Here is a 26,862-nt window from a genome sequence, read left to right on the forward strand (position 1 = left end):
TAGAGAATGTCGGTTCGAAACCCACCCAAACGCTCGTTGCTGTATCTTGGTAAAACACTTAATGAAATGGTTGAAGATGGCCATCAAACTTTGATTCTCTGCCATCCGGTTAATAATTTAAATGTTTATCAACAAGCATAAATCTTGATGTAATGAAAAAATTGAACCTATCAACTAGGTCAAATGTTTTTCCATCAAGGGAGCATTTGAAGAAATTAAATAAAAATAAACATTGTAACTTAGCCTACTAGTTTATTTGAAAGCACCAAACTCAGTGGTAGTCTAAGGCTTGCGCCAAGACTGTGAGCTCAGACTTAGATTCAAACAATAAAAATCTCTGAGCTCGACAGGAAATGCGCTCAAAAGCGTTTTGAATCGCACTGGTGCAATTATTGTCTTACACCACTAAAACTGATCGGGAAAGTTTCACAATGTACTTGATGGAAAGTTGAAATCCATAAAAAATGATCTAACTCTAACATACAGAAAATTAAACCTAAGTAAGTCGACTTTGAAATGGAATAAAATTCAATCTAGAATAAAACTTTCAGTCTAGGTTCAATAGCCTACCGTTCGTGCACGTTTTTCAAAGGTGTCCCACAAATTGTACTGCGACTGATTTTTAATGTTTGCCTTCTCTGGTATAACTAGGCTAGATCCCTTGCTCAAGGCAGAAGTATTTTCTAGTATATCCCATAAGGCAATCTTGATCTATTTCTTCAACAAGATTGAAGAGAATGACTTTACGTTAGCAACGTCAAATTCCGTGGCATTGCGTGCAATAAGTCAACCATGAAGGTCGAAAACTAGATGATTTTTGTAGCTGACATTATTTGAATTAGCTGGCTGTCCAATGACCAATATAATAATTATTATGTGTGTGATACAATTATAGCTGCAGGCTGGACTACCGATTATTGTGAAGTGTTATTTTATTCGTAGATTACTGAGCTGCACAATGCCAATTGCTGACCCACTATATTTTTCCTTTCTTTTTTGCAGACGAAATGCTTTGACGAAGATAAACAAAGAGCTACAAAAAAACGCAAATTAGTCTGGTTAACTTTTCTGTTTGATTACAATAGGCCTAGGCTGCTTAAGCTAAAAGGAGGTCTGGTGACATTTAGCAAAGTCTAATAAATGCGGAAGAATGATCTTCAGCGAGCGCCTTCCATTGCAAGTTATTTTTAAATCTTGGAATATTGAAAACAATCGTGGTAAGTGTTAACTATATTGTCTTCGCAATTTGTCTGTATTGACTTCATTAGAGCTGGTGAGGTGTCAAAATCGCCACTTGTGATGTTTGTAAATTCCAACCACAGCCGTTGCTTTTAATGATAGATTGACATACGGTAGCCTACTTTGAAAGTTTTGTAGATTGACCAAACAAATAAAGTTTGCAGGTCAATAAAAAATTGGATTCTCTATTTTCTGACAAGTCCCGTTTAAAATCGTCAACACTTCAAGGTACAGGCTTAAAAAAAGCTTGATATATTCGACATCTCTACTATTATGCAAAGAAGTTTATTTTCACACGAGTCAGTTCAATCATATATTGCTAAAATCGATTTCGATCAGCTAGAAGCTAGATCATCTTCAGTTAATAAGTTAATTAAGTTAAGTCTAATTAAGTTAATCTTCAGTTAATAATCTATTTGAATAAGCTTTATTCAAGGTTCTATTTGAATAAGCTTAGCTGAACTGAAGATGATCCAGCTTCTAGCTGATCGAAATCGATTTTTAGCAATATATGATTGAACTGACTCGTGTGAGAATAAATTTCTTTGCATTACAAGACATGTAACCGAGTCGTTCATATCAAACATTGTTGTGGGTTTGACACCTGTCAGAAGATACTTCATTTTCTTGATCTCTACTATTATGTTATTTTTCCGCCATGCTAGTGAGTGAGTTTATCAGATCTCTTGTACATTGATTCCACGCATGATTGATTTGTTTTTTCTTGTAGGCTATAAATTTTACAGCAAAATAACTCTTGATATTAGACTACCAAAATAGGCTGCATAATTTAAATTATTCACTAAAAATTAACTTTAAAACGGAGTGAAATCAAGACAGAAGTTATTGTCGAAACAAAATACAGTAGGCTACATATTTTTATCGCAAACGCTGATTATTCTGTAATTTTGTTTCAGATTTGGCGTTGTCTTGCATTGGCATATTTCTGTTTGGTTGCTTACACGAGTATCTGAAAATACTACAAATTCGATTTTCTAAAAATGGATTTGGAAGCACTGTTGTCAGGTTTGAAGAGCAAGATTTGGATGTGGACAACAACAAAGCCAAAGTAAATGAGCTGACTGTAGATCACTTTAAGTCGTAAAAATTAATAATAGCCTGCTTAATTAGTAGTCTACAGTCTGGATTTGGATTTTGTGATAAACTATGACATAGTGATAATGATTACCAGCGGTTCAAAACAATTTTTTCTGTTGAAACGCAGTTTTTCACAAAGAGTAACTTAGTTTGCTTCGAAACGATAGCAAGACACGACATTTTGCATCGAAACACAGCAAAACATTTTTGCACTCGTTAGCTTGAGTATTGGCATATCGTTTTGAAGTTCAATATTAAACCTTTCAAAATAACACGATATGAGAGATTACGTCACTGTTGTTGTAACAGGACAAATGCAAACCAGAAGCAAAAAGTACCGTTCGATCACGTGACCCAAGGTGAGCCAGGCATCCATCTCCTTATATGGCAGGTTTTCCGGTGATGGAGGAAAATGAATCGGAAATAAATCATTAAGTTATCAAAGTGATCCAAATAAACATATCAAGATTTCTACTGTATTTTAAAAGTGATAAGCATTAACTAAAAGTAAAATTTGTCAGTGCTATCCTCTTGTGCGGCATAGCATCTTTTCACATATAAGCTAGGTGGGCAATTGCCCACCTAGTCCCTTCGCTTGCCCTCCTAGCCCTTTCCTTGCCCCCCTAGTTTGAAACTAGGTGGGCAATTTTTAAGACTTAGTTTTTGTTTAAGTTTGATCCTAGTTTTATTTTAAAACAACAAATCTGTAGTTTTTCTACATTCTTGTGGAACACTTCACTTCTGCGATCTATCAGCGCTACCGAACGTGGGAATTCGTTGTATTTCATTGCAGTTGTTTTTATATGTTTATGCTATAGCTAAACTTACATAGGGTGGCATCACTAGATGCCTACATCATTTCTTAGGAACAAAACCTGCCTGCCAACGCAACTACTTCCCGATTCTCACAGCTTTTACCATTAATGACTCATAGACCCAGGAAGCTGACTTGAGAGTGCAACCCTATCCCTATGTCATCAAAGAAGTCCTTTTCAATTTTGATAAAAAAAATGATAGGGAATATGTTTTGGTACGATGGGAATCGTCGTATTTTTATATTTTTAACTGGCTAGGGCTAATTGAGTAGCCTACAGTTTCCCATTAAGTAGATTTCGTTCTGTAACTCTGTTCATTTACTTCTTTCTGGCTTAAAGCAACTGAATTTTCTTGTTCTTTCTAGGTATGTGTAATGATTAGGGCCATTTTTATTTTGACCTAAAAAAAAGTTTTGATTTTATTTTTATCAAATTTTGACTTTACTTTGACCTAACGAAATTGCTTATTTGTAGAGGCCACAGTTCTTCCTTGAATTGATATCAATTACCCAAACATAATATTATGTCGATTTCAGACCCAAACGTGATCAATAAAAGGGGCTTGTTCAATAAAAGTTTGCCTTGATTGCGATGCTTGTTGTCGCTCCAATCCAGGTGGATGGCGTTTACTTTCCCTGTGGCTTTCAACAAAATACTTTTTATCGCACTTCACTATAAACTCGCAAAAATGCACCTTAAATCACCCCGGGAGTTGCATTAAATTCATTAGGAAAATCTCGACAAATCTGTCTAACTTTTGCTGAAGACAATTTAGCTTGCTTAGGCATTTTTGTATTACAGAATGTCAGTAGGCTATTCCCAAAATCCCAACTGTTGATCTTCGAAAGGACCACGTTTGTGAAGAGGAAGTGTTTTATAAGAATAATTAAATACGTAACAACGAATAAACAGTGAACAATTTGCGATAAAAGTTATCCAAGTGGGCATTGTGACATATTTCCTGTTTTATAGGTTAATATGGATTAACTGTGTCGCAGTTCCTGATTTACAATGCTTTTCTACGAGGATTTTGACAAAAATTACTCTCAAGAAACACAAAAAGTTTGTCAACAGCCATAATTTGACAAATTTTGGCTTTATTGAAAATTTTGACTTTATTGTCAATTTTGACCTATAAACTTCTTAGAAACAGTCCCCTAGGTGCTGAAAACAACTTTATTCTTTGATTCGTGGACAGACGAGGTCTTTACAATTTTTTAACTTTATTGACTTTTGCGGGCCCTGGTAATGATGACAGGTTATGCCGGACTGAGCAATAATGTTTTATTAGCTTTTTCATTGTTGTTATTGTATAATATGTGCGGACTGCTCTGCAGTTTGACAAAACTGCAGCATGATCTAAATTTCCATAAGACATGGAAAATGATTTGCAAACCAAACAACAGCCAGGTACCCAAACCTTAGCCATCAATGACAAAAGAACAAGAAAAAGTGACAGGACAAGCTGCATAACAGATTCTGCACTATTTTTTATTTCAAAAATATTTTTTTATTAGGCATAACAGTTGGGAGAAAACTTCGCAGCTTTTTTCGATAGAACTTTTTAGATTATAAAAGTGATCAAGTAACGTCTTTGATACTCTTCACATTTTGAACTATTTTATTTCTTTGGCAGAGAATGAACAGCTAAATGGAAAGCTTCAGCATACATCTAGAACTTATGAGCCTACCTTTGACCTTACTTAAGTTATCGTTAATGTAATAAAAACAGAGAGAGACTGTTCACCAGGCATTTGATAATTAAAGTAATTTGCGTTCTTCTGGCGGCTATATACTAGGTTACCTCCTGATGTTAAAGATGATAACTAGCTTTTTGTATTTCCGACGTTTCGTCAGTCAGCACGACTGACTTTATCAAGGTGGCTAAAACAGGTTAACACAACCTGTTCAGCAACGATGGCATAACACAAAAACATACTGATAAATGGTTAATGTTACATTCAAGCAGATTGTCAATTTGTGTTGTGAGTAGGCTACCTCAAATTTGATGTCAGATTTTAAAAGTCTGAATTACCGAAGTTTGTTGCCTGATTTTCATCAAAATGAAATACCAGCTCTTTGGAATCATCTAATCTGCAAAGATTCAACTTATCTTAGCAGTTGTGTTGTGTTTCACATACTAACTTATCATAGTTGTTTCTTTTTACTTTAGTACAAGAGACCTCTGCAACTAAATGTTGCTAGATTAAATTTTATTACATTATTATTTATAAAATATTGTGGGCGAGGATGAATATAAGAAGCAATTATTATTATAGGTCTCAAAAGTTTAGCCTTAGTATAATATGTATTTTTACCTACAATTTTCTTGCAAAATCTACGTTTTTACATGTTTTACGCTCGGAAAAAATGCCCTTTTTCCATCATTTACGCGCTAAAAGTACCCTTTTTTGAAAATTTGCCCACCTAGTCCCAATTTGTGAAAAGATGCTATGTTGTGCGGTAACACTTTTTCTGGGTTATCAAGCGACCTAGCGAGCAGATAAATCCTTTTTACATTGATTCAACAAATGGCTGAAAAAAAAGTTTTATTTTATTTCAGAATGTATTCAAAGATGTTGACGCATTGCGTGAACACGTTCGCTCATTGTACGTTACTAACGTGGACGTACGCAATGATGCTGACCGCCATGACCATGAACCCCGCCATTTTGTGCAGTGCAATCGGAGGCTGTTCCGTCGGGTATTTCTTGTTTCACAGACCCCGGCCAAAATCACGCCCTCAAGATGTCGCCAAAGATCTAAAAGTAGGAAAAGACTCGCAGCCACCTACCTCCGAACATGGCATAGCGGAAGAAAAGGTATAAAAGAGTCAAAATCCTCACTTGCACAAGACACCCCAATGTGACAACTCCAGCTCAATCAGACTTGACCTCAACAATTGGTTCTTCAAAGACAAAGACATTGACTGAACTCAGCCAGCAAATCAGCCTTATAGCCTACCCTGATTTGTTGGCTGGGAAAGAACTCCTAGTAGACTATGCAGCATTAAAAAACAAATGGTGCACTGATTGCTGTTCGTTTGTTGGCAAGCAAGGTCACCACAAAATTTTCTCGAAAACGCCAAATGACCTAACAACGAGTTCCCTATGCAGTCTCTGACAATGCAGATTTCAAAGTTAAATTTTCATAATTTGGATTAAAGAAATAAAGAAATTTTAGGACTGCATTTACTCAAACTCAATGTGGTGTGGGATGCCAGAAAGATGATCGAACAACTAAAAATTGCACATGGAATTACGATATATTGTATGCATTCATGTTGTATCATCAAAGTATGTGCAGTCACTTTAACTGAACAGCGCTTGGATCAGCTATTACAAAGACAACAATTGTGTTTGCTGTGTGTGTCTTAAAATTTAATTGTAACAAGCTGTCAATAGCCTGTGGCATAACTCTATCTCTATGCTAAGCGGTAATTGTTCTATATGCGTTTATCAGTTCGTTATTTATTGATTTCTAATCCACTAAGTCAATCCGTGTAACAATTCCAATGCCCAACCCAAGTGAGATTTAATCCGCCAAATAAGAACAAGCATTTGCTGTCGTTTGAATACCAGAGAGAACAAAAACTGCGCAAATAAATTTCACTCATAAAACATTCATTGAAAACGCAAGAAAAATGAACTAAAACACGGAGAAAAGGTTCCCAGGGGGTGGGGACCGATGTCCAATCTAATACCTTGCGATAAGAAATTGTATAATCAATGTAAAATTAGAGTAAAAAGATTGTAATAAATAAATATGAACTTACGGTCAGAAATGTTCAAAGGACATTTTGATTGATATAAAGAAATGCAAACAATTCGAAAAATTATGTAACGAAAAAAAAAGACAAACAACGTGTACTTGCAGCCGATTAGAACTCCCCGTGTTCTTGCATTGGCAGTGGATGTTCTGTCTTCACAAGGAAAAATGAAACAATTATCTGCGACGTATAATTGAGTCCCCAGCATTTGGTCAGAACGGTGCTGAAGGGTTTCGAGCGCAGAGGCAGTTGTCAGTTATTTTCAAAGTTAATTCATTGCAAAGTTGACGCGATCATCATCTCAAGACAGCAAAAGGGGTTACAACAGAATGTCAATTTGAAAACGATACTAACATACCCAGACAGCAAATCAACCGGTTTTTATATTGATTGAACGTCTTCAGACGGTTGGTGTGCTGCCTGGTTGGTCTGAATTGTTAACATGCCCAAACAGCAAATCGATTAATGTAAAAACAGTTGATTTGCTGTCTAGGCAGTCAACAATTTAGTCCTTTGCATTGATTCAACGTGAAAAAAATTGATTCGGTGGCTGGATAATAAAATCCAATTTGCTACAAGATCATCACACAAACTTAGATTGCTTGTCCCACCGCTTGAAAGGCACATGATTTAAAGCATGGTTGGACCAACACCATTATCACAAACAATTTCAATGATACGCAAGTGTAAAGAAAAATTAAGTGCTGTAACATGCAATCAAAGCTGTCAGGAAAATGCCAGTGATTTCAAATCACACTTGATGCAATATGTACGCACACGAAAGCAGTAGTCGTAATGTGTAATACCTAACAAAGAGAGCAAAGCACAATGCACTGGATAAAGTTTTACAGCAGGGGTGGGCAACGTGCGGCCATTCATCTTCTTTCAGCTATTTTTTCCCAAATAAGGCTATTTTCATCTCGATTTACACAATTTCGAAGCTTAAAAAGTGATATGACCGTCTTTTCAATCCCCTGTACCTGTGAAATAAGTTTTTCGCCTGTAGAAATCCAGCTTGAATTGAATTCACTGCAGGAGGATGACATTCTTGTACAAAATTTCAATAAGATAAACTCCATTGCTGAAAATATGAATTAGTGTTTATTTGATGTACGGCCCTCCTGTAAGCATTAGATTTTCCGAACTGGCCCTTGTGTTAAAAAGGTTGCCCACCCCTGTTTTACAGTGACCGATGTCTCCAGACAGTTACCATTATACGCCATCACAACTAGTATTTGGCAGATGCGAAGAGTCTACTCAAGTAATTTGCATAAGACAATCTCGATTTTGGAAAATGGGCGAAGTAGCCAGACAGCAAATCAGTCGTTTTTACATTGAATGAATGTAAAAAAGATTATTTGCTGGCTACGTACGCTTCAAATCCATTTCAGATGCAGGCGAGAGGTAAAAAGCAATTATCCTAAAAGCGTTTAAAATGTTTTTGGTACGTAGTCTGCTCTTAAAACAAAACAAACGTCTTCCGTTCGTCAAAAACAAATCATAGATAACCGTAAGAAATACTTAGCTTGCGAATTTAAAAACAGTATTTGGAAGGTGCAATTGGCCTATTCAAGAAGCAGTGCAGAGAAATTACAAATCTCATGGTCCAGTGCACCCGTGCAAAATCGATCATGCGCATCGACGCGTGGCCGTCGCCTGAGCAAAAGTTACTAGTACGTAGTGATTTCTAAAATTGCACATGATTGTGAAAGACGCAAGAGGTGACGTCAGACTTCTGTTTGGCATGGAACGACCGTGTCTGGATCCACGCCGTCAGTGACGTCATAGCTGCAAGTTTCAGCCGGCGGTGAGGGTGTCCTGGCGGCTTCCACAGCGTACTCGACAGAAGAATAAGGAACAACGTCTTCGTCGAATACTTTCGACTCTGACAGTTTGTAGAAAATCTTTCGCTCCAACGCGGCCAAACAGACACGTAGATTTGCAGCCTTCAGATCGCCACAAACCTGCAAGAAAAAAAAAATCTTTACGGACAAATTGTTTGAAGAAAAGGTCGTTTTATGGTTGACTTGTGAGATTGCTTGTGATGAAGACAATTTTTCTAAAGCAACCAACTTCCGATAACTCACAGATGAGCATGATATAATATTTTTCGTTCTTCTGGTGACTATATAAACTAGGCTACCACAAGATGCTGAGAATGACAACCAACAAATCACTCATTAATGGCTGTTTAAAAATGAGGACCAAATTTTCTCTGCCTTTTTAGATTTGCTAAAGACGAGTGATTTAACTTATGAGTACCACGCACGTCATTGAGCAGCACTTTCAGTTGATATCAGAAAAGCATTGTTTCAATCTTACCTGCTTAACAGTGTCAACCCCCATTGTGTCCATGAAGGTCCAGCAGGAACAGTCGAAGATGATCGTGTGGAATTCGTGAGCTGTGTGCAGGTGAGCGGGCTGGCTACTGTTGGCTAAAGACACTGTTGAACGTGATGCAATCGACGACGACCCAGCGCCTCTACTGTTGGCATTTTTGCCGTCGTATTTTACGGTGCCGCCAACCGCGTCGACGATGACGACATAATCGTCGACAGCCGCTTCCTTTTTGCCGCTTTTCTTCGCCCGCTCGGTGGCGTGGTTGGGCCTTTCCGCAACAATCGCAACGTCACTGTCACTCGATTCCTCAGCAAGAAGAGCTTGAGATTGCTCTGACGCTTGCCGTGAAAATCGAACCCGAGTTCGTTCTGAAATTTATAATAAAAGACAATAAAGAACTTATAGAAAAATATTGCCTCCAACCTCGACGAGAGGAAGGAACTTAATAATGATGATGAGAAAAATACTTATGAGTATTTTGCCAGAGTTTTGGGGTAGGTTGCTAGTTCTTTTCCCAAGCCAGAGCCGTTTAGCCAATGTACATAGCGTCCGTTGTTACTGAGGAAGAGGAAAGGGTCGTCCCAAAACAATATGAACCGATACAGTGATGAATGACATCGGGATGGGATGGAAGAGCTAAAGGAGGTTGCGAGGAATCGAGAGTTGTGGAGGGAGAAGATCTACTGAGTGACCGAGAATCGAAACCGACTGAACAGATGATGATGACTACAAACTTGTAAATTTGTTCAAATCGTTTCAGAGCTTGGTTAGGTTTAAAATAAATCGAACAATAGAGTCGAAATAATTGAGTAAATCACTTATCCAACTAAAATAAAAATAAATTATAGTTGTTTGTTTTCCTAAATTTAAAAGTTTTTATTTCATTCTTTGAAAACAAAGGGTCATTTATTTTTTAAAAGAGCTAAAGTATCCAGTGATCTTTCATATCTAACTTGTTTTACCATTGTGCATTGTTTACCACTTCAGGTAAAAGAATATTGTCAGGCATTCACAATAACAACCTTGTCGATCGGTGAACCTCTTTTTGATAGCAATGATTTCAAAACAAATAGCTTGCAGTTTCTCTTTGTTACCGAAGAATGGAGATTCTGGGAATTTGATAATCTTGATTCCCGCAACTTCTTCTGCCTGAAACGAACAATGCGGAAAGGTCAGAAAAACCTATTTGATATTTAGGCAGCGTTTATCTTTAAGAAAATCAACTTGTTAATAAGACCCTGAAGGAAATTGTTTGTTCACGAGATCAAGCATAAGATGAAGCCCAAACAGTTAAATCAGTCGCTTTTTACATTGATCCAACTTCTGCAGACGTTAAATCAATGTAAAAGCAACTGATTTGTTGTCAGGGAAGTTGCTGAAAGCATGCTTTTCCACAAAGATAAAAAATCCGCAAATATAGAAAAACTTTTGTTTTTAACCGGTTGTTAATTTTTTACCAATAAACTTCAAGCAAACTTGTCCGGATAAGCAATGGCCCTGTAATCTCACAACACAGAACATATCTCTTGCAGTCTTACTTTGTTGAAGACGCCCATGTCGCCGAACAAGCTGGATGATCCGAGTTGGCCCGAAACTGTTGAACGTGCGTTGTACTTTCTAATCACCACACTAGAAAGCAAAGTAACCACTCCTACTACTAAGCCAAGGTCAACTCCAAGAAGTACCGTGGCCTTGAAGGTTACGATCCAAATCACCTGTAAAAGGCCACTACAAGTAATTTGAACTGTACTGAAAAAAGAAAGGAAATTGCCTTTTTAAGAATGTTGATAGTGTAACATAAGTATGTTGGAAATGCAAGTACAAAAGAACAATTATTGAGCCATTTGGGTTTTGTTTTGAACGTATCACTTTCAGCGATTATTGTGTTACAATCTGATGGCAGAAAATCAGAAAAAAATTTCTAGACACTTTCACAAGAACAATGCATACCAGTCTTAAAAAGACAAATTAGAAAAAAAGTACCCTATTTGTTTGTATATACATCAACAGACATGAGATTTGTTCTAACGAGACTCACAAAATCGTATCTGCAAAACTTCCAAAAGTGTGGCAGGCGCAAGAATTGATGGAATAGTGTCCGGACATTGACCATGATAATGCTTGATAAACATGCCACTGGTAACGGTCGCAGAAGCGGCCCAATGAACAGCAGCACTAACAGCATAACGGCGCAAGATACGATATCTGAAAACTGTATAAAAAAAAAACGTTGAAAAGATGGAAATGTGGAAAAAGCAAAAACAAAGCACTTCAAAAAAAAGTAATAAAAACGGAGTTCATTTATTTAAGCTGCATTGATGCAGTGAGTCGCTGTTTAAGCAATGGAGCAATTTTAAACTCGATTTGTCAAAGCATGAGTAGGCTATGTAGTTACGATTTCAGTACTTGAGTTTTTGTTCCAGAACTTTCCTTGACACTGCTCCTGGCAAGTGAACCAGAACAGGCGTGGCCTTGGAATATGGCGCATGACAACTGGGACACTCCCAGTGCAAAGAGTTCCTATAAAAATATGTCGAAATTTACTTGTAAGTAAGAAATCCTACGAATATAAAAAAAATGTTGGACTCTCCCAGATAATATAACCCGTCATTTTTACATTGACTTATACGACGTCTGCAGACGTTAAATCAATGTGCAATTGACGGATTTCGCTAGCTCTTGATGTGGCAGATCACACAACTACAAAGATGGCAAATGTAATCTGTGTTGCGTGTTTAAGTCACACTGTTGGCTTCTAAATCCACTGTCTTGTAGTTAACACATTCTCTAGCGTTAGTTGCACCGCGACCCTCCCCATGAGTGCCAAATACCTCAGATTCTGCCTGTCACACCAAACAGTGGTACAGTTTACTATTCTGCAGTGGTATCAAACATCAATTAAAGAGGAATTCAAAATGCCGATAGTGCTTGTCGTGGAGAAACAAAGTTTCAAAACATGCTGAAAGATGTCTGGCCTGCTACCTGGTTAGGAGCAATTTCATATCCATGTTTCTTTGCGAATAGCTTTCCAATAGAGACCGTGATAGCAAAGCTAACTATGGCGATGGAAAACGCATCCGATACTAAATCCGACCAGTAAGTGATCTTGGGCATAGAAGGGGAAGGCAGGCTGAAAATGAATGTTTTAAAATTGTAATTAAGATTTGGCTTTCGTCATGGATTAAACCACAATAAAAGATTCTAAAGTCATTAAAGAAGTCTGTTTTTGTTTACCCTGTAAAATGAGTAGTGGAGTTAAGAATTTCTTAACGCGACAAAAAGAAGAGGATTTACCACATGAAAAGTAAGTAAATCTTATCACGGTAGAAATCGCTTGTTGTTTTTCCATATATTTGTGTGAATCAAGCCAAAGGAACTTAAAACATCAGGTTTTACACTAATTCAACGTCTGTAGAAATCAATGTAAAATGTGCTAATTTTGTCAGACTGGTTTAAATCAGACAAACACAACAACAGGCAAAACAGAGAACTGCCACACTAATCAGATTGAACCATAAGGTTGAAAAAGACATGAAAGTGGCAATTGCTCAGGCAAGTGGAAGGCATTCAGATTAAATTGCTGTCTTTGTGACAAAATATACAAAAGCTTATGCTTGGCAGTCTGAGACACTTTGTTTACACGAAGCCAACGATACAAAAAAACGCAAGATTTAATTCACTGTCTTATCATTGGCTTCACGTGGTTGTATCATACACCTCATGTGATTTGAGACACCTTGCTTAACCCTTTAATGCCCAGTGTAGCCAATTGGCACACCTTAATTGAGGGGCCCCTGTAACTTTTTTAAAAACAAATATGTTTCCTTGTCATGGTTTAATCCACCATTCTATCTCTTGTGAAGACAATAATAGCAAAGAAATTTATTGGAAACACTAATTACCCACAATTCCCTTTCGAAGAAAGCATGGTGATGAGGTGACCATTGAAAAGTTGAAATAGTCAGAAAATGAGGCAGCTTCAGAGCACTGCAGATTTGTTTATTTGAAGAAATGATTGCACTTTTGTGTGTTTTCACAAAGTCATATCAACAAATAACTAGCCTAAATACTTTAATTTTGAAGTTAATGTTTTTAATCTTAGTTATGTTACCCGAAATTTTGATGTAGCCAAATGGCTACATTGGGCGTAGAAAGAGTCCAAATTCCATGGAATAGAATAAATTTTTGATTTTTTTTTACTTTTTATGCAGATACGTTCTTTACTGTAACGCTGCCTGAATTATCTACAATTGATGAAAATAATGTAGATTTGGTGTTGAATGGGATATTGCGATAGTTGTGCCCGCTGGTGACATTTCAGAGTAAGAGGATGAGTCCGATGAAGATGCGGAATGCCTACTTCTTCATCAAGGTTATCTTCGGCGCCTTCTACTACAAGACAGCCACAAGTTGAAGTGGTTGTGGAAAGTGTGAAAGAGGTTCAACCGACAAAACGGTCAACCAGTAAAACCACAAAACGCCAGTGTACGTGGAAGAAGGAGGTATTTAAACCCAGTTTGGATGTTCAGTGGGAGGATCAAGGGTATACTCTATCTGAATATGAAACCCCTTTGGAGTATTTTTTAGAGTTTTTTGATGACGAGCTGTTTGGAAATATTGTCCGTGAATCAAAACTCTACGCTCATCAAAAAGACGGACATGTCTTGATTACATCTATTGCTGAAATGAAAAAGCTTATAGGAGTGCTCCTCCTACACATCAGTATTGTAAAGATGCCTTCGAGAAGGATGTAATGGGAAAGACGAACGAGATACTCTCTAATAGCTGACTGAATGCCACGCAACAGATTTGAAACGCTGTTGCATGAACTTCAATGATAACACAGATATGAAGAAAAGAGACGAGGAAGGCTATGACAATCGAAGTGAATCCCTTGATAGAGCATCTGTAATGGAAATGTCAGCAAATTCCTCCGGAGGAATATAATATAAATTGCAAATAGCCTGCCAAAGAATCTTAAAGCCATTTAGTTTTCTGGTTACTCTTTGTAAAATGCATATAACATTTCTTCTTCGGTTTTTGACCTTCAGCGATCGAATTTACAGGATAATTTGTATCTAAGAATTTTCATATTTGCGCACTCTGTATGCCCAATGTAGCCATTTGGCAACATTTTTTAATTTTTTATTTAAAACACAAAAAATAAAATTTTTGATAAAAATGGATTTATTGGGTCACAAATGTCACTAAAAAACGAAAAAATTTTTTTTTTCGTTTGTAGAAAGTAGTCCGGGCATTAAAGGGTTAAACGAGGCCAAAAATACCCAAAAAAACGTGAGACTTAATTCACGATCTTTGGCTTCACGCGCTTGTGTAGTACACTTCATGTGATTTGTTTCTTGACGGTTTGTTTGCTTTTTATCATCTTGAGACATTTGCTGAGTTTCTGCTGTTCAGTTCAAAACTACCGTTTGTAGGTACTGCGTAGTCAAAATTGAATTGTAATTGCCATTCGTTTTTTTTTTTTTTTGCAGATATGTAATTATTATTGGACTATTCCTGATGACGATACAACGATGTGTTGAAAACGTTCGAAACATTTTTACTTCCTTATCTATGTTATGTACGTAGGTATGTATGTTTCTTCGCGTCAACAAAGACATCGTTAAAACCATTCACGTTATTAGGTTTATACGTGTATTGTTGAATAGTTGGGGAAAAAATCAACAAATATGATAGGTACTTGCCCACTCGGGATTTTTCCAACTATTTCAACACCATAGAGAGCTTGGAGATCGACATTGGCCGAAACGATGGTGGCAATTATGACGATAATGAGTTCCATTGGTATCGGGATGTTGTGCAATTTCTCTTTGTATTTCCTGCAATCGTTGCATAGCATGGATCAGTAAAAATTTCAAATTTTGTTTCGACATTGGTAGAAAAACTTACAAGCCACACCAACTAACTTGCAGTGGTAGTCCTGGTTTGCAAAAAGGAAAACTTATGCTCACTAATAAAAGACGCCGATAGCTCACAACCCACAATAGAAGAAAGTCAACATAGACCCAAGCATGATGCAACCAATTGTAAAACACTTACACGTTGATAAGTTTGATCGGGTACAGGAGAATAATGGTCAACACAGATATAACAACCTCTGCGGGCTTTGTCTCATCTAGACGGGAAAACAGTTCAATGTACGTCTGAAACAAACGAATCTGTGAAGCCAATGGGCCAAGACAATCTGAGATAGTACTTTATAAGGTACGGCAAGTTTAGCGGAACCCTAAGGACCAATGAACAACCGGAAGGATTCTAGATAATCAGGTTACTTTACAGATCCTCTTGTAAGCAGATAAGTCCATCAACAACAGTATCTTAATGTTGAGGGCTACATTGTCTATGAAAAATCAATTATTAATTACCGCCTAGCAAGCGAATATATTTTTATCAACAAGGCGTGTCTTCTTATTATTGTCAATGTTTTGGTTAGTTCTTCAAAGTGGACTTCTTTCGACAAAATTTTACTGGACAAATTTTAAATGTCAGTAGGCTAAATGAAAAAATAAGTTCTTTTGCTTGGCTTCCGGCGTGATGGGATGATTGAAACGAAACAATCAATCTAGCACAGTTTCGCGCGCAAAAACACTGGTCTGAAAAACTCCCAACCGACTAACAAAAGGTCAACTCTGCGTGAAGCGCATCTCTAGCGCACAAGTTGCTTTGCGGTCAGCGCAACATCATTCGGCACCGAAACCTACCTTGACCAAAGCAAACGGCGCAGATTGACGAGCCAAGCAAATTCCAAAAAAATATTTGACTTGCGCTGTGAAGACGTACACAGCTGCGCCGGTGGTGAAGCCAGATACCAGGGGGTCGGAAAGGAATAGAGCCAAAAACCCAAGCTTGCAAGTTCCAAGGCCAATCTGAAGGGAAAAAATGCATATCAAGTATGTCACATTCTCCATGTGAAAGATTATCTCTCGCTCTCTCCATTTTGCTTTAAATAAGTCTGGTCTTCATCACGAAGCATCACGGTCAACTAGTTGTCTGCAGTGACTCCTCTATTTATTTTTATCATTAAATAAAAACAGAAAGGTTATAAATTATCATTTTACAGAAACAAAGCACTGAATCCAGAATGGTTGCAATGGTTCGGTGCCACGTTTTCAGTCTACAAAAGTGAGTGAATTAGTGAAGCATCAACCTTACACAGAGGCAATGGACAAATAATCATAATTAGTCACACTGTTAAACGTGTAATCGAATCAATTGTTTACCGAAAACAATCAAAATACATGCAACTTGTGCGCCTAGGGCATTAGTCACCTCCAGGTAAATTGTTAGTTTCAGAAATTACGCTGAGCGCTTGATAAACACAACTGGCTTCCCCAGCAAAGCTACCCATATGCGTTTGGTGCTTTGATTTTGGAGAACGCAGAGCAACGTATTAATCACTGCTCACATTCAACAAGGTGGCGATAATAGCTACCCAGACGACAAAATCTGTCATTTTAACATTGATTCAACGTCTGCAAACGTTGAATCAATGTTAAAATGACGGATTTTGCTATCTGGGTAGTAGATTATTTCCTCATGAAAAAATGCGTAATTGCAATAGAATTAATGAAAAAAAAAATTAAAGCAAGTTTCAGGATGTTAAAAGACGGCACTTTTATGACGCAATTTCCGATTGGTTTTCCGAAATTTTCCGATCTTTCTAAATCATGAACCGAGTTATGAAATTGAGGTACCAATGAGAACCGGATAAAGAATAAACAGCCACGTTACTCTGGCATTGAAATGAGAAAATTAAAATGGTATTACGGTATAATGATGGCAATAAATTACAGCACATTGATTCAACGTTGAATCAATCTAAAATGGACAGATTTGTCTTCTGAATACGGGCACCAGTCTTATAAAATATAAACGATCAAATAGCCTTAATTTCGTCAAATGAAACAAGTGATCGAATGCAAACCTAATAACTAAGAAAAGAGTGTGAAACAGACCAATTGATATCCCACTAAATTACTGTGTATTGTGGGGGCTTTGTGACGGTGAACGATAACAACTTGTCAAATGTGCAAAATACCAGCAAACTACATGAGAACATACGTGTGGCACTGTGGCTACTTAATGCTCAGGAAAAAGTAGATTTGGTTCAATAGTTCTCTGTGACAAAGCATGAAACAGCTAAAACAGCAAAAAAAAGTAGCATAACAGCTAAATCTCATTGAGTCATGTTGACGTTTGAGCTGACGTAAGCATATTGTGACGCGCAAGAGCGGAAGTGTGAAGAGTCATAGCTTTCACGACGTACAAACCTGTATGAAGCCGACCAGGAGAGTCAAAGAAGTGACAATGGCAAGCTTGTACATAGCCAGCTCACTGCTTGCGTCTGAAAAGGAGAATAACACGTCAGTTGTAATATTCGTAAGAATTGATTGAAGTCACATATGAGTATTGGGGCTGAATGCTCTATGGATATTTTCAAGTCGGGAGTTGGATATTGCGTAAGTTGTCAGTTCGCATAACATGTCAGTTTTCAAATTTTGCTTTTAATTAAGTCACGCATTACATTTCAAATGTACAACACGTGCGATAAAGGGTTAATTTTGAGCACAATTATTAAAAAAATACAACTACCGGTAGGTCTTAACTTGACTTTGAAATCATTTTAAAATTGTGCAAAAATGCGATAATCAGAAACAATTCATGAAAACATAACAGTGACTGATAGCAGATTGTAGAAATATGATGTATGGTTAAAAACTTGCCTAACGTGTCACCAACAGCAGTCGTGGCTTCGGTGGTGAAGGTTGCTGTGGGCATCTGAACGGTCGTAACAGCGGTTGCATTGTATGACGGCACAAACGGATGGTTCATGAGAAACTTTTCCAGCGCAGAACCGATCATCAAACTGATGACGGCGAACGTTCCTGAAGATGAAGTGAACAACAACGAAGTCTAAATGACGTCAATTCACATTCCACATAGTCTTCGAAATTAGCATATTTTTACTTCGGCAAAAACGTTGCCGAGGCCAAACGGCAAAAGTTGAAATTGCCTCGGCAATTGCTGTGAACATTTATTACGAAAAGATTGTTACGCACGAGCTGTTACGGTAATTCACGTTAAATAACTCCGGGGGGGGGGGGGGAGTAAGTTAAGCTGGACAAGACAAGGGTAAATTTTTATTGCCGACGCTAATGCGCTATTCATGCATCTGCGTCGGCAATCACCTCGGCAATTGCGGACGCTAATTTCGAAGACTGCTATATATCCTCGATAAAATCTTCCTTGCAAAAGAATGTTGTATTCATTTATGATGTGTGACTTGATTAAAAAAAAGTATAAATAAAAACTTTCTGAACAGTACAAGAGCTTAATTAGTGTTACCATGTTTTGAGAAAACTTTGGCTTAAAAGTGCAACAAGGTTAATCCTTCAACGCAAGGAAGCATTAGCAAAGCGACGGCATGTTTAAAAAATAAACGAATTCAAACTTCAAACCAAAATCGCCGGCCACAGGAATAAAGACAAGCGAGGTGTAACCTACCCACGGATATATGACTTGAAGTGCCGAGGAACGTGTAGACCAAAGGTGAGAAGAACGCGGTGTACATGCCGTTGACCGGGTCTACTCCAGCGAGCAGGGCGTACGCTAAACCTAAACAAATCGACGAAATGAAAACATGGTTATTTGAAATGGGAAAAAAATGGTGGGTGCTTTTATAGGAAATAAGATGCAAACTTTTTAAAGGGAAAAGCTTTCAACGGCGGAACGGGATACTTGAATCAAATAAGCACTATAGTGTATACAGTGAGAAGGCAAATATTGGCTAACAATCAACCCACGGAAAGATTTTGACACATGAGTGTTTATTTGACTCATTATGTTTGTTGCAAACAAGCATTTCGTAAATAATTATGAAAACTGAAAACTAAATTTTGTAAGATGATTAACAACGTGCAGTGTATTCCAACATACAAATCTCGTACTTTGTGGGATTCTGACGATGGCCGTGGTGACTCCGCCGATGACGTCACCAGGCAGATGGTTCTTCAAGGAGTAGTTTGGGAGCCACGTCAGGATGGGGAAAAAGCCGAAAACAAAACTCCGGACGCTGGAGCGATCACATTTCACTTTAGCTTTGAGCCATTGACTATAAGTACATGCAGAACGAGTTACAAACCTACTTTTAAAGATTTTAAATGCTACAATTGTACAACTTCAATTAGATCAGCAGTCCCCAACCTTTTCTCCCACGGACCGGTTTTAAAATAAAAATGGCCTCGCGGACCGGCAACACTGCAGGAAAAACGAAGTTTGACAACGAAGTAGGATATAGGTCTAATCGTGTATAGCGGTATAAACACACTTTAAGAAAGATTCATAAAATAAAATAGACAATGTATGAATGTAAAAGTTGAGATCGAAACAGGAAACTAGCTTAGCAGGGGGCCTGGAAGGAGTTATCTCCAGAAATTTTTGACTAATTTAACGTTGTTTTAATCGCTTTTTGAACACTATCAGGACCAACAATGATTGTTTGATCAAGACGCGCACCTTGTATTTAACCAATATTATCAAACTAAACTGAATTTTTTTGAAAAGTTTGAGTGACAAATTTTTATTTAAAATTGAAATATATTTTTTAGTTACTTTCTTTCACGACAACAGAAGGGTTTCAAAAATTTATTTGTTGAAGGTTTGTAGCCTAAAGTATTGTGTGGGTTTAAAGTAAAATTTGGAAAATCCATCTGAGGTGCCACCACCTTTTCGTACTCGTATATACAGTACAGTAGCTCATACAAGGCACATTTCACCTCACGCCTGAAATAGGTCAATTTAATTGCTAGGTATATAATTATTGTTAGCAAGGTGTTTACTTTGAAATATTTCATGAGTGTATATCTTAGGTTTTGAGGCACTTAAAACTTTATTGGTATTGTTCTGTAAGTTTAGTGTTGAAACCATACGTTCCCCATGCCATCCGTTGATTGATAACATGGGATTGAGAAAAATGAGCGAGAAACTTTGCAAAAATGTAGAAAATTTACGTGTTTTTTCGATTTTGGGGGGATGTACGATTGTACGTGACCAAGTGCCCCCTTCTAGAATCCGTTACTCTATTGATAAACAATAGATATGTAATAGTCATTGCATGGGTGCAATTATTTCTCACTGTAATCAACACTATTGCCAAGGACATACTTTTAACCAACTCGCCATTTTGGACGAATTTTCTCGCGACCCCATGGTTGAGGGTCTCTGATAAATAGTAAGAAAAAAATTTGTAAAAACCCTACAAATTGAACATTTTATAGCCTAACGTATCTACCATAAAATAGTTCATTATTAAGCACCTTCGAAAACACAGATGATTAATACATATTGCATAGAATTTAAAACTAAAGATCAATAAATATTTACCAAAGTGTCTTCTCTTCCGGAGGCTCGTAGCCGTACTTTTCCCGAACTTCGTACTCATTTGGATAGTCAGTCATTACCACTGTCAACAGTCAGACAATCCTATACGGCTAACCAATAAAAAATAACTTTAATTTTACTTGCAATTGAAGGATTACTTTACTATGGATATCTGATGTTCTACACCCAAACATATGGAAAGTCAGCAGCACTGAGAAACGAAAGTGCTTGACTCATTTCACAGTTTTCCAATGCACAAATTGATGCAATCGCAAAGTGAAGCAAGCTTTTATGCGCTTTTGACATTTTCTTAGGGGAAAAACCAGAAAAAAAAATGATGCAAGTTATCAGTGACAACAAACTCTGCAACCAAGCATTCCGCGCCTCGGGTGATAATCTTGATACAAGAAAGATAAGAGGCCTGCGTACCATAATGCAGAAAAAAATGATAAACTTTGTGATGCGAAAATTGATAAAGCTGTTAGTGAAAAAAATGTGACATTATGCTGCTAAACAATAAACGTTGTTCCCAGACAAAGTAAGATGATCGATACATGCTTATGTAATCACTTGCAAAAAAAGTATGATTGACGTGTTCAACTGTTCATTAGTCCTGACATGAAACAAATCTATCTGCTCATAAGAAAACAAATCTTTGGCGATTTGTGTACTGTCAACACCAAAGTAATGTTGTTCAAAAATAAGACTGATTGAAAACTACGTAAAGACCCAGATAGCAAAATTTGTCATTTTTACATTGATTTAACGTCTGCAGACATTGAGTCTTCCTGTTAATTGGATTCAATTAAATCAAGTTCAACATGCTCTTCGTTTTTTCTTCTCAATTTTACTGTTTGCAAAATTTTTTCTTGTTTATAAAGAGATTACAAGTAAGTGCGGTAGGCTATGTGATATGTCTCTTGAAACAGCCAAACCAATCATATACAAATACAGGCTGTGCCTGCATGCAAATCATCTTATAATTTTCTATTAGATCCAAAATGAATATTGCCATAACATGAGAATTGCATGACTGACTTGCATGATTGGATGAGATTTGTATGAACTTGCATGAGATTTGCATGATCATAAAGACTAGAAAGTTACAGTTTGTTAAACAGTCTAAATTGTTGATGTGATCAACTATAAAGATGATGGAAGTTCAAACTTATTCATATGCAGCAAAGGCAGTAAACAAGATCAAAGTACGTATTGTGCTCACCATGTGATCAAATGTGTGTAGTTGAGATAAGCAAACACTCACTTACAAACTGTTCAAATAGAAGACACAAATAACCATTCTATATATAACCATGTCATGTTATATTATAACCAACAGTCTGTTGGCAATTCAAATTCTGAAAAGTAAACTCCTTTGGTTTCTCAAATACAAAGGATGCAAAAAAACAGCTTATACAAATTACCAGCACACAGAAATTCCAATAACCATTAAAGCGAATGGCTGAGCTTCTAAGTTCTTCTTGCATAGCCTCCAACAATCATGCAATGTTGTTAGACCATTCCTGCTTTTATACAACATACTAACATGCTTAAAAATGTGTGAAGCATATTCAAGAAAACAAGACATACAAGAATATTAGAACGTGATCTGCGCCATAACACTTCCAGTTTTGACACATGCAATACAGCAGTACTCATAATTACAATTCAACAAACTAAACTTCTGATATTCAAACACACAGTTAAAAAAATAGTATATATACCAATGCTAGGCATTTTTCATACCAGTAATTTAAATGCAATTACAATGAATATATATATATATATAATTGTTATTTTTACCCATTATGGTAAGCTCAATTGCATTCAGACAGCAATGTTTACATTTTACAAACCAAATGACAACCTCAATTGAGAATGGCATGCACTGAACACAGTAAATATAGTCCGATACCTGATACCAAACATTGGGGGATGGAAAAAGCTCAAAATTGTCTATCCCCGAGATGGGCTTAATAAGCAGGGTCTAGGGTAATACATAAAAGCAGTAAAAGTACCCGCTATTTTTCACAGAGTAGCAGCTAGCAGGAGTGGTAGCATGTTACTTTTCATTGACTGGTAGTGCTTTTTGGGATTTTTCAAAAAGTAGAGGGTGTTACCAAAAGGTAGGCAATGGCATACGGTACTTTAAAAGTAGAAGGGTGCCCAACTGCCCACATCTGGCTTCAACAAAGTCATAGCATGCCAGACTAAGCCAAAAAAAGCAAACATATATATACTGATGCAACAGTTCACGATGGGCTAGAGTCACACTGTTTTTGAAAAGTAGTATATAACTGCAAAGGAAATAATACATGATCCAAAAATTAAATTAAAAAATATAATATTTCATTTTCACTAGATTAGTGAGGGATTGAAATCTCATAGTTTAGTTTGTTACTATTACAACATATACGCAGTAGGCACTTAATGACACTGTCATCGGTGCCTTGCACATTGTGGCCAGATGCATTCCAATGCATCGGATTGGATGAACCAACAGGCATCCAGCCTTCTTCAATTTGTCTCAATGAAGCCACTTTGTCTCTCAATTACAAGCACTAGAACCAAACCATCTCCACTCCAAGTTCATGAAACAAACACTCTCCATAACTGATATATAGACACATACTTGTGCTAGCCACTTGACTTCTGCAATATATACTGTCCCATTGCTAGTTGAGTGAACCATAAGAATATAGAATACAGAGACTAAGCACAGCCAGACTCCGGTCCTTTACATAATGCAGACATCTTCCAAAATTCAAACTGGCTTGTTTTTACAGAGATCTACGAGGATCGGGCTTTTTGCAGTCTCGTATCATCATTCTCGATCTGTCATTCCAGCGAACGGACGTGTTTTTTTTTTTGTGCGCCATCAAGATGCCATCTGGCAAGAAAATTTCAACCAATTTCAGCAAAGAAGACCGACAAGAACTTAAAGAAATAAACAATACAGTAAAAAGTTTAGCTAAAGAAATTAAAATTATAAAAAAGGAACTCAAAGAGAGCAAAAGCCATCTAAAACTACTGAATGAGGAAAATTTGAAACTAAAACAAGCCTTGAACCTAAACATTGCAAAGACTGATGAATTAGAACAATACGGCAGACGTGAAAACTTACGAATCCATGGAGTAACTGAAACCAATTCTAACAGTGACGATGGAGTAGAAACAATATTAAAAATTGCAAAAACACTACACGTTAGTTTGAACGAGAATGAAATTCAGCGAGCGCATCGCCTTGGGAAACAGCGCTCAGGAGGCAAGCCTAGAGCGATCATCGTTCGCTTCTCCAACTGCAAAAAACGGAATGAAATAATTAGAGCGAAGAAAAACCTGAAGGCAAACCACGATTTCAACAATGCCTTTATCACAGAAGACCTAACCACTTTAAAATCCAAACTGCTTTCATATGTAAAAAATCATTGCGACGGTAAATTTGTTCTAGCGCACACCATCAATGGAAGAATTCGTATGAAAAGATCGGCTAAAAAAGCAGGACCGGTAAAAGATGGAAAAGATGAAGGTACTGGACAATGGCTGCATATTAATAGTTATGATGATTTGTTTAAGGTTGGAATTGACATTGACTTTAATAAGCTAAATTATCAACCTTTGCTACTAAACGTAAATACTTCATTGGAAACTGCCTCTGACACCGAAATAGAAAGCGACTAGCCCTGAACTAATGTGTTGTTCTAGGAATGCGTCTGAAATTGCTTGCTCATGTCTAGCTCGATTGATTATAATCCTCTTGAATTTTTGCGTTCAAGTCAACCAGCCACGTTCATTTGCAATCCTAACGACAACTTTGATTTGTGTGAAACTCTAAGTCAAGATGGCACACTTAATCCTGAATGTAGAATCGATTTAAACGCATCGCTTGCTTCCTCTGGCAATACGTCAAACGAATTCGGGCAATTCGATGCTTTTTTCAATGACAGCAAGTACTGGGACACCAACTTATTAAACAATAACCTTGTTCTAAAAAAATTCGATGCTTTATTTTTATTACACATCAATATTAGAAGTCTACAAAAAAATATTGATAAACTGGTTAACTATTTATCTGAATTCAAACAACAACCTGATATCATTGCTATCACCGAAACGAAACTAACTAAAGATCAATTTGCACCAATATTGGAATCAGCGGTTACGCTTTTATCCACTCTGATAGTTCAACCAAAGCTGGTGGAGTGGGTTTGTACATTAAGGACACTCTTGAATTTTCAATTTGGAAACAATTTGATCCAAACTTACCAAACTCTGAAAGTTTGTGGGTAAACGTAGAAACGGGAAATTACCACGTAACGATTGGTGTAACTTATCGTCACCCTGTGTACACTGTGCAAGATGTAGACAACTTTTGCGAAGCTCTATCAGATATTTTTCAAACTTTAACTTGTAAGAAAAGCCCATTTTATGTATTAGGTGATCTTAATATTGATTTGTGTCAAATATTAACAAACGATTCGTATCGCAGGTATGCAAATATGCTTTTAAGTTTCTCTTGCAAGTGCCTTATTAATCAACCTACTAGATTAACGCCGAACTCTAAAACATTACTTGATCATATTTATACGTCGGACATAAACAACCAGATGTTAAGTGGCATCCTTGTGAGTGATCTCTCTGATCATTTTCCTGTATTTACCCTGATACAGACTCCAATAAAAACAATGAATAATGACTATGTATACTATGTTCGTGACATGCATAACTTTAATCTTGAACTTTACATTGACGAATTAGACCGTAAACTCAATTATAATAATAATCTCAACGATCTTTCAGTGCATGAATGCTTTGATAAATTTGAAAGCATTTTCTCTGAAGTAGTAAACAATCATGCCCCTTACAGAAAAGCTACCCGTAAAGAAAAGCGCCTCAAGCTTAAACCGTGGATCAGTCGGGGACTGCTAAAATCAATTAAAACGAAAAATTCCATGTTTAAGCGTCTACATAAAAAATTTGAGCATGCAATGCATGAACGATATAAAACTTACCGTAATCTACTAAACCGTACTATCGAGGCTGCTAAACGTAAATATTATCACAACACCCTAACAGAAAACAAAAACGATTCCAACAAAATATGGAAAAGTATTTATGAATTATCCAGTATCAAAAAGAAAAAAACAACAATGCCCTCTAAAGTAATTACTTCAAATGGCAAACCTCTGACGTCTCCAAAAGACATAGCAGAGGAACTAAACAATTTTTTTGTTAACATCGGGCCAAACATGGCAAAAACAATTAAACAATCAAAAGACCAGCGTAATATAACTTCGTCTCCAGACAGTGTCAAAAACTCTCTTTTTCTTGATCCCGCAAGTCCAGAAGAAATATATAAGTTAATCTCTAATTTGAAAGACAAAAAGTCAACAAGGAAATCTGACTGTGAAACTAAATTTATAAAATATGCCAGCCCTGTGATCTCTTTCTTCCTAAGTAAACTATTTAATTTGTGCGTCACTACTGGAGTGTTCCCTGATGCCTTAAAAATTGCTGAGGTTATTCCGGTTTATAAAAAAGGTGATCCTCATAATTCCACCAACTATCGACCAATATCACTGCTATCTCCATTTAGTAAAATATTTGAAAAGCTTCTTCACACTAGAATTTACACATATCTAGAAAAATTCCACCTTTGAGTGCTCAACAATTTGGATTTCGTCAAAATACATCCACTGCAATGGCAATAAGCACGCTGTATGACGATCTGTTAAACAATGTGAACAAAAATTTCTATACCTGTTGCATATTCCTTGACTTGTCAAAGGCATTTGATACAGTTGACCACAACATACTGACAAATAAACTTCAACATTGCTACGGAATACGTGGCACTGCTCTTGAGCTGATGAAAAGTTATCTTACTAATCGATACCAATATACCAAAGTGTCTAATTCTGCTTCAAGCTTGCAAAAAATCCTTTGTGGAGTCCCTCAGGGTTCAACATTGGGACCCCTTCTCTTCCTAATGTATATTAACGATCTTCCTTTAATGTCTAAATTTTCTACCGTGCTTTTTGCGGATGACACATATCTAGCTTTACGTGGTGAAGACTTGGAATCTTTACAAACAGAAACCAATACTGAACTACAAAAAATTGATGCTTGGCTACGAAGAAACAAACTCTCTTTAAACTACTCTAAAACAAGCTACATTTTAATAAACAAAGTACCTAA

General features: G+C 36.9%; 2 protein-coding genes across 2 annotated transcripts; one reads left to right on the plus strand and one right to left on the minus strand.

Annotated features, from left to right (window-relative positions):
• The first annotated feature begins 1,008 nt into the window (after positions 1 to 1,008).
• On the plus strand, positions 1,009 to 6,888 carry LOC145777306 (protein P80-like). The gene is made up of 4 exons (XM_082588658.1): positions 1,009 to 1,217; positions 2,157 to 2,308; positions 2,647 to 2,696; positions 5,716 to 6,888. Exons 1-4 carry the CDS (start codon positions 1,151 to 1,153, stop codon positions 5,978 to 5,980), a joined length of 534 nt encoding a protein of 177 aa, XP_082444784.1. The 5' UTR covers positions 1,009 to 1,150; the 3' UTR covers positions 5,981 to 6,888.
• On the minus strand, positions 6,877 to 20,770 carry LOC145777305 (prestin-like). The gene is made up of 15 exons (XM_082588656.1): positions 20,668 to 20,770; positions 19,233 to 19,396; positions 18,790 to 18,900; positions 18,009 to 18,170; positions 17,556 to 17,629; positions 15,987 to 16,151; positions 15,325 to 15,428; positions 14,970 to 15,104; positions 12,244 to 12,391; positions 11,668 to 11,781; positions 11,300 to 11,473; positions 10,800 to 10,976; positions 10,284 to 10,410; positions 9,244 to 9,629; positions 6,877 to 8,885 (listed from the first exon to the last, which is right to left on the minus strand). The coding sequence occupies exons 1-15, from the start codon at positions 20,739 to 20,741 to the stop codon at positions 8,649 to 8,651; spliced, it is 2,352 nt and encodes a 783-aa protein (XP_082444782.1). The 5' UTR covers positions 20,742 to 20,770; the 3' UTR covers positions 6,877 to 8,648.
• Positions 20,771 to 26,862: the final 6,092 nt, after the last annotated feature.

The sequence above is a fragment of the Aplidium turbinatum genome, chromosome 9 (assembly GCF_918807975.1).
Source record: "Aplidium turbinatum chromosome 9, kaAplTurb1.1, whole genome shotgun sequence".
NCBI classification, from domain to species: Eukaryota; Metazoa; Chordata; class Ascidiacea; order Aplousobranchia; family Polyclinidae; genus Aplidium; species Aplidium turbinatum.

Excerpts from the sequence above, each read along its gene's own strand:
- LOC145777306 (XM_082588658.1), top strand. The coding sequence starts at position 1,151 with ATGATCTTCAGCGAGCGCCTTCCATTGCAAGTTATTTTTAAATCTTGG. Across the intron at positions 1,218-2,156 it reads GAATATTGAAAACAATCGTG|ATTTGGCGTTGTCTTGCATT; the intron begins GTAAGTGTTAAC and ends ATTTTGTTTCAG. Across the intron at positions 2,309-2,646 it reads TGGACAACAACAAAGCCAAA|GACAAATGCAAACCAGAAGC; the intron begins GTAAATGAGCTG and ends TTGTTGTAACAG.
- LOC145777305 (XM_082588656.1), bottom strand. The coding sequence starts at position 20,741 with ATGACTGACTATCCAAATGAGTACGAAGTTCGGGAAAAGTACGGCTAC. Across the intron at positions 19,397-20,667 it reads CCGGAAGAGAAGACACTTTG|TCAATGGCTCAAAGCTAAAG; the intron begins GTAAATATTTAT and ends ATGTACTTATAG. Across the intron at positions 11,782-12,243 it reads ATGAAATTGCTCCTAACCAG|GAACTCTTTGCACTGGGAGT; the intron begins GTAGCAGGCCAG and ends ATATTTTTATAG.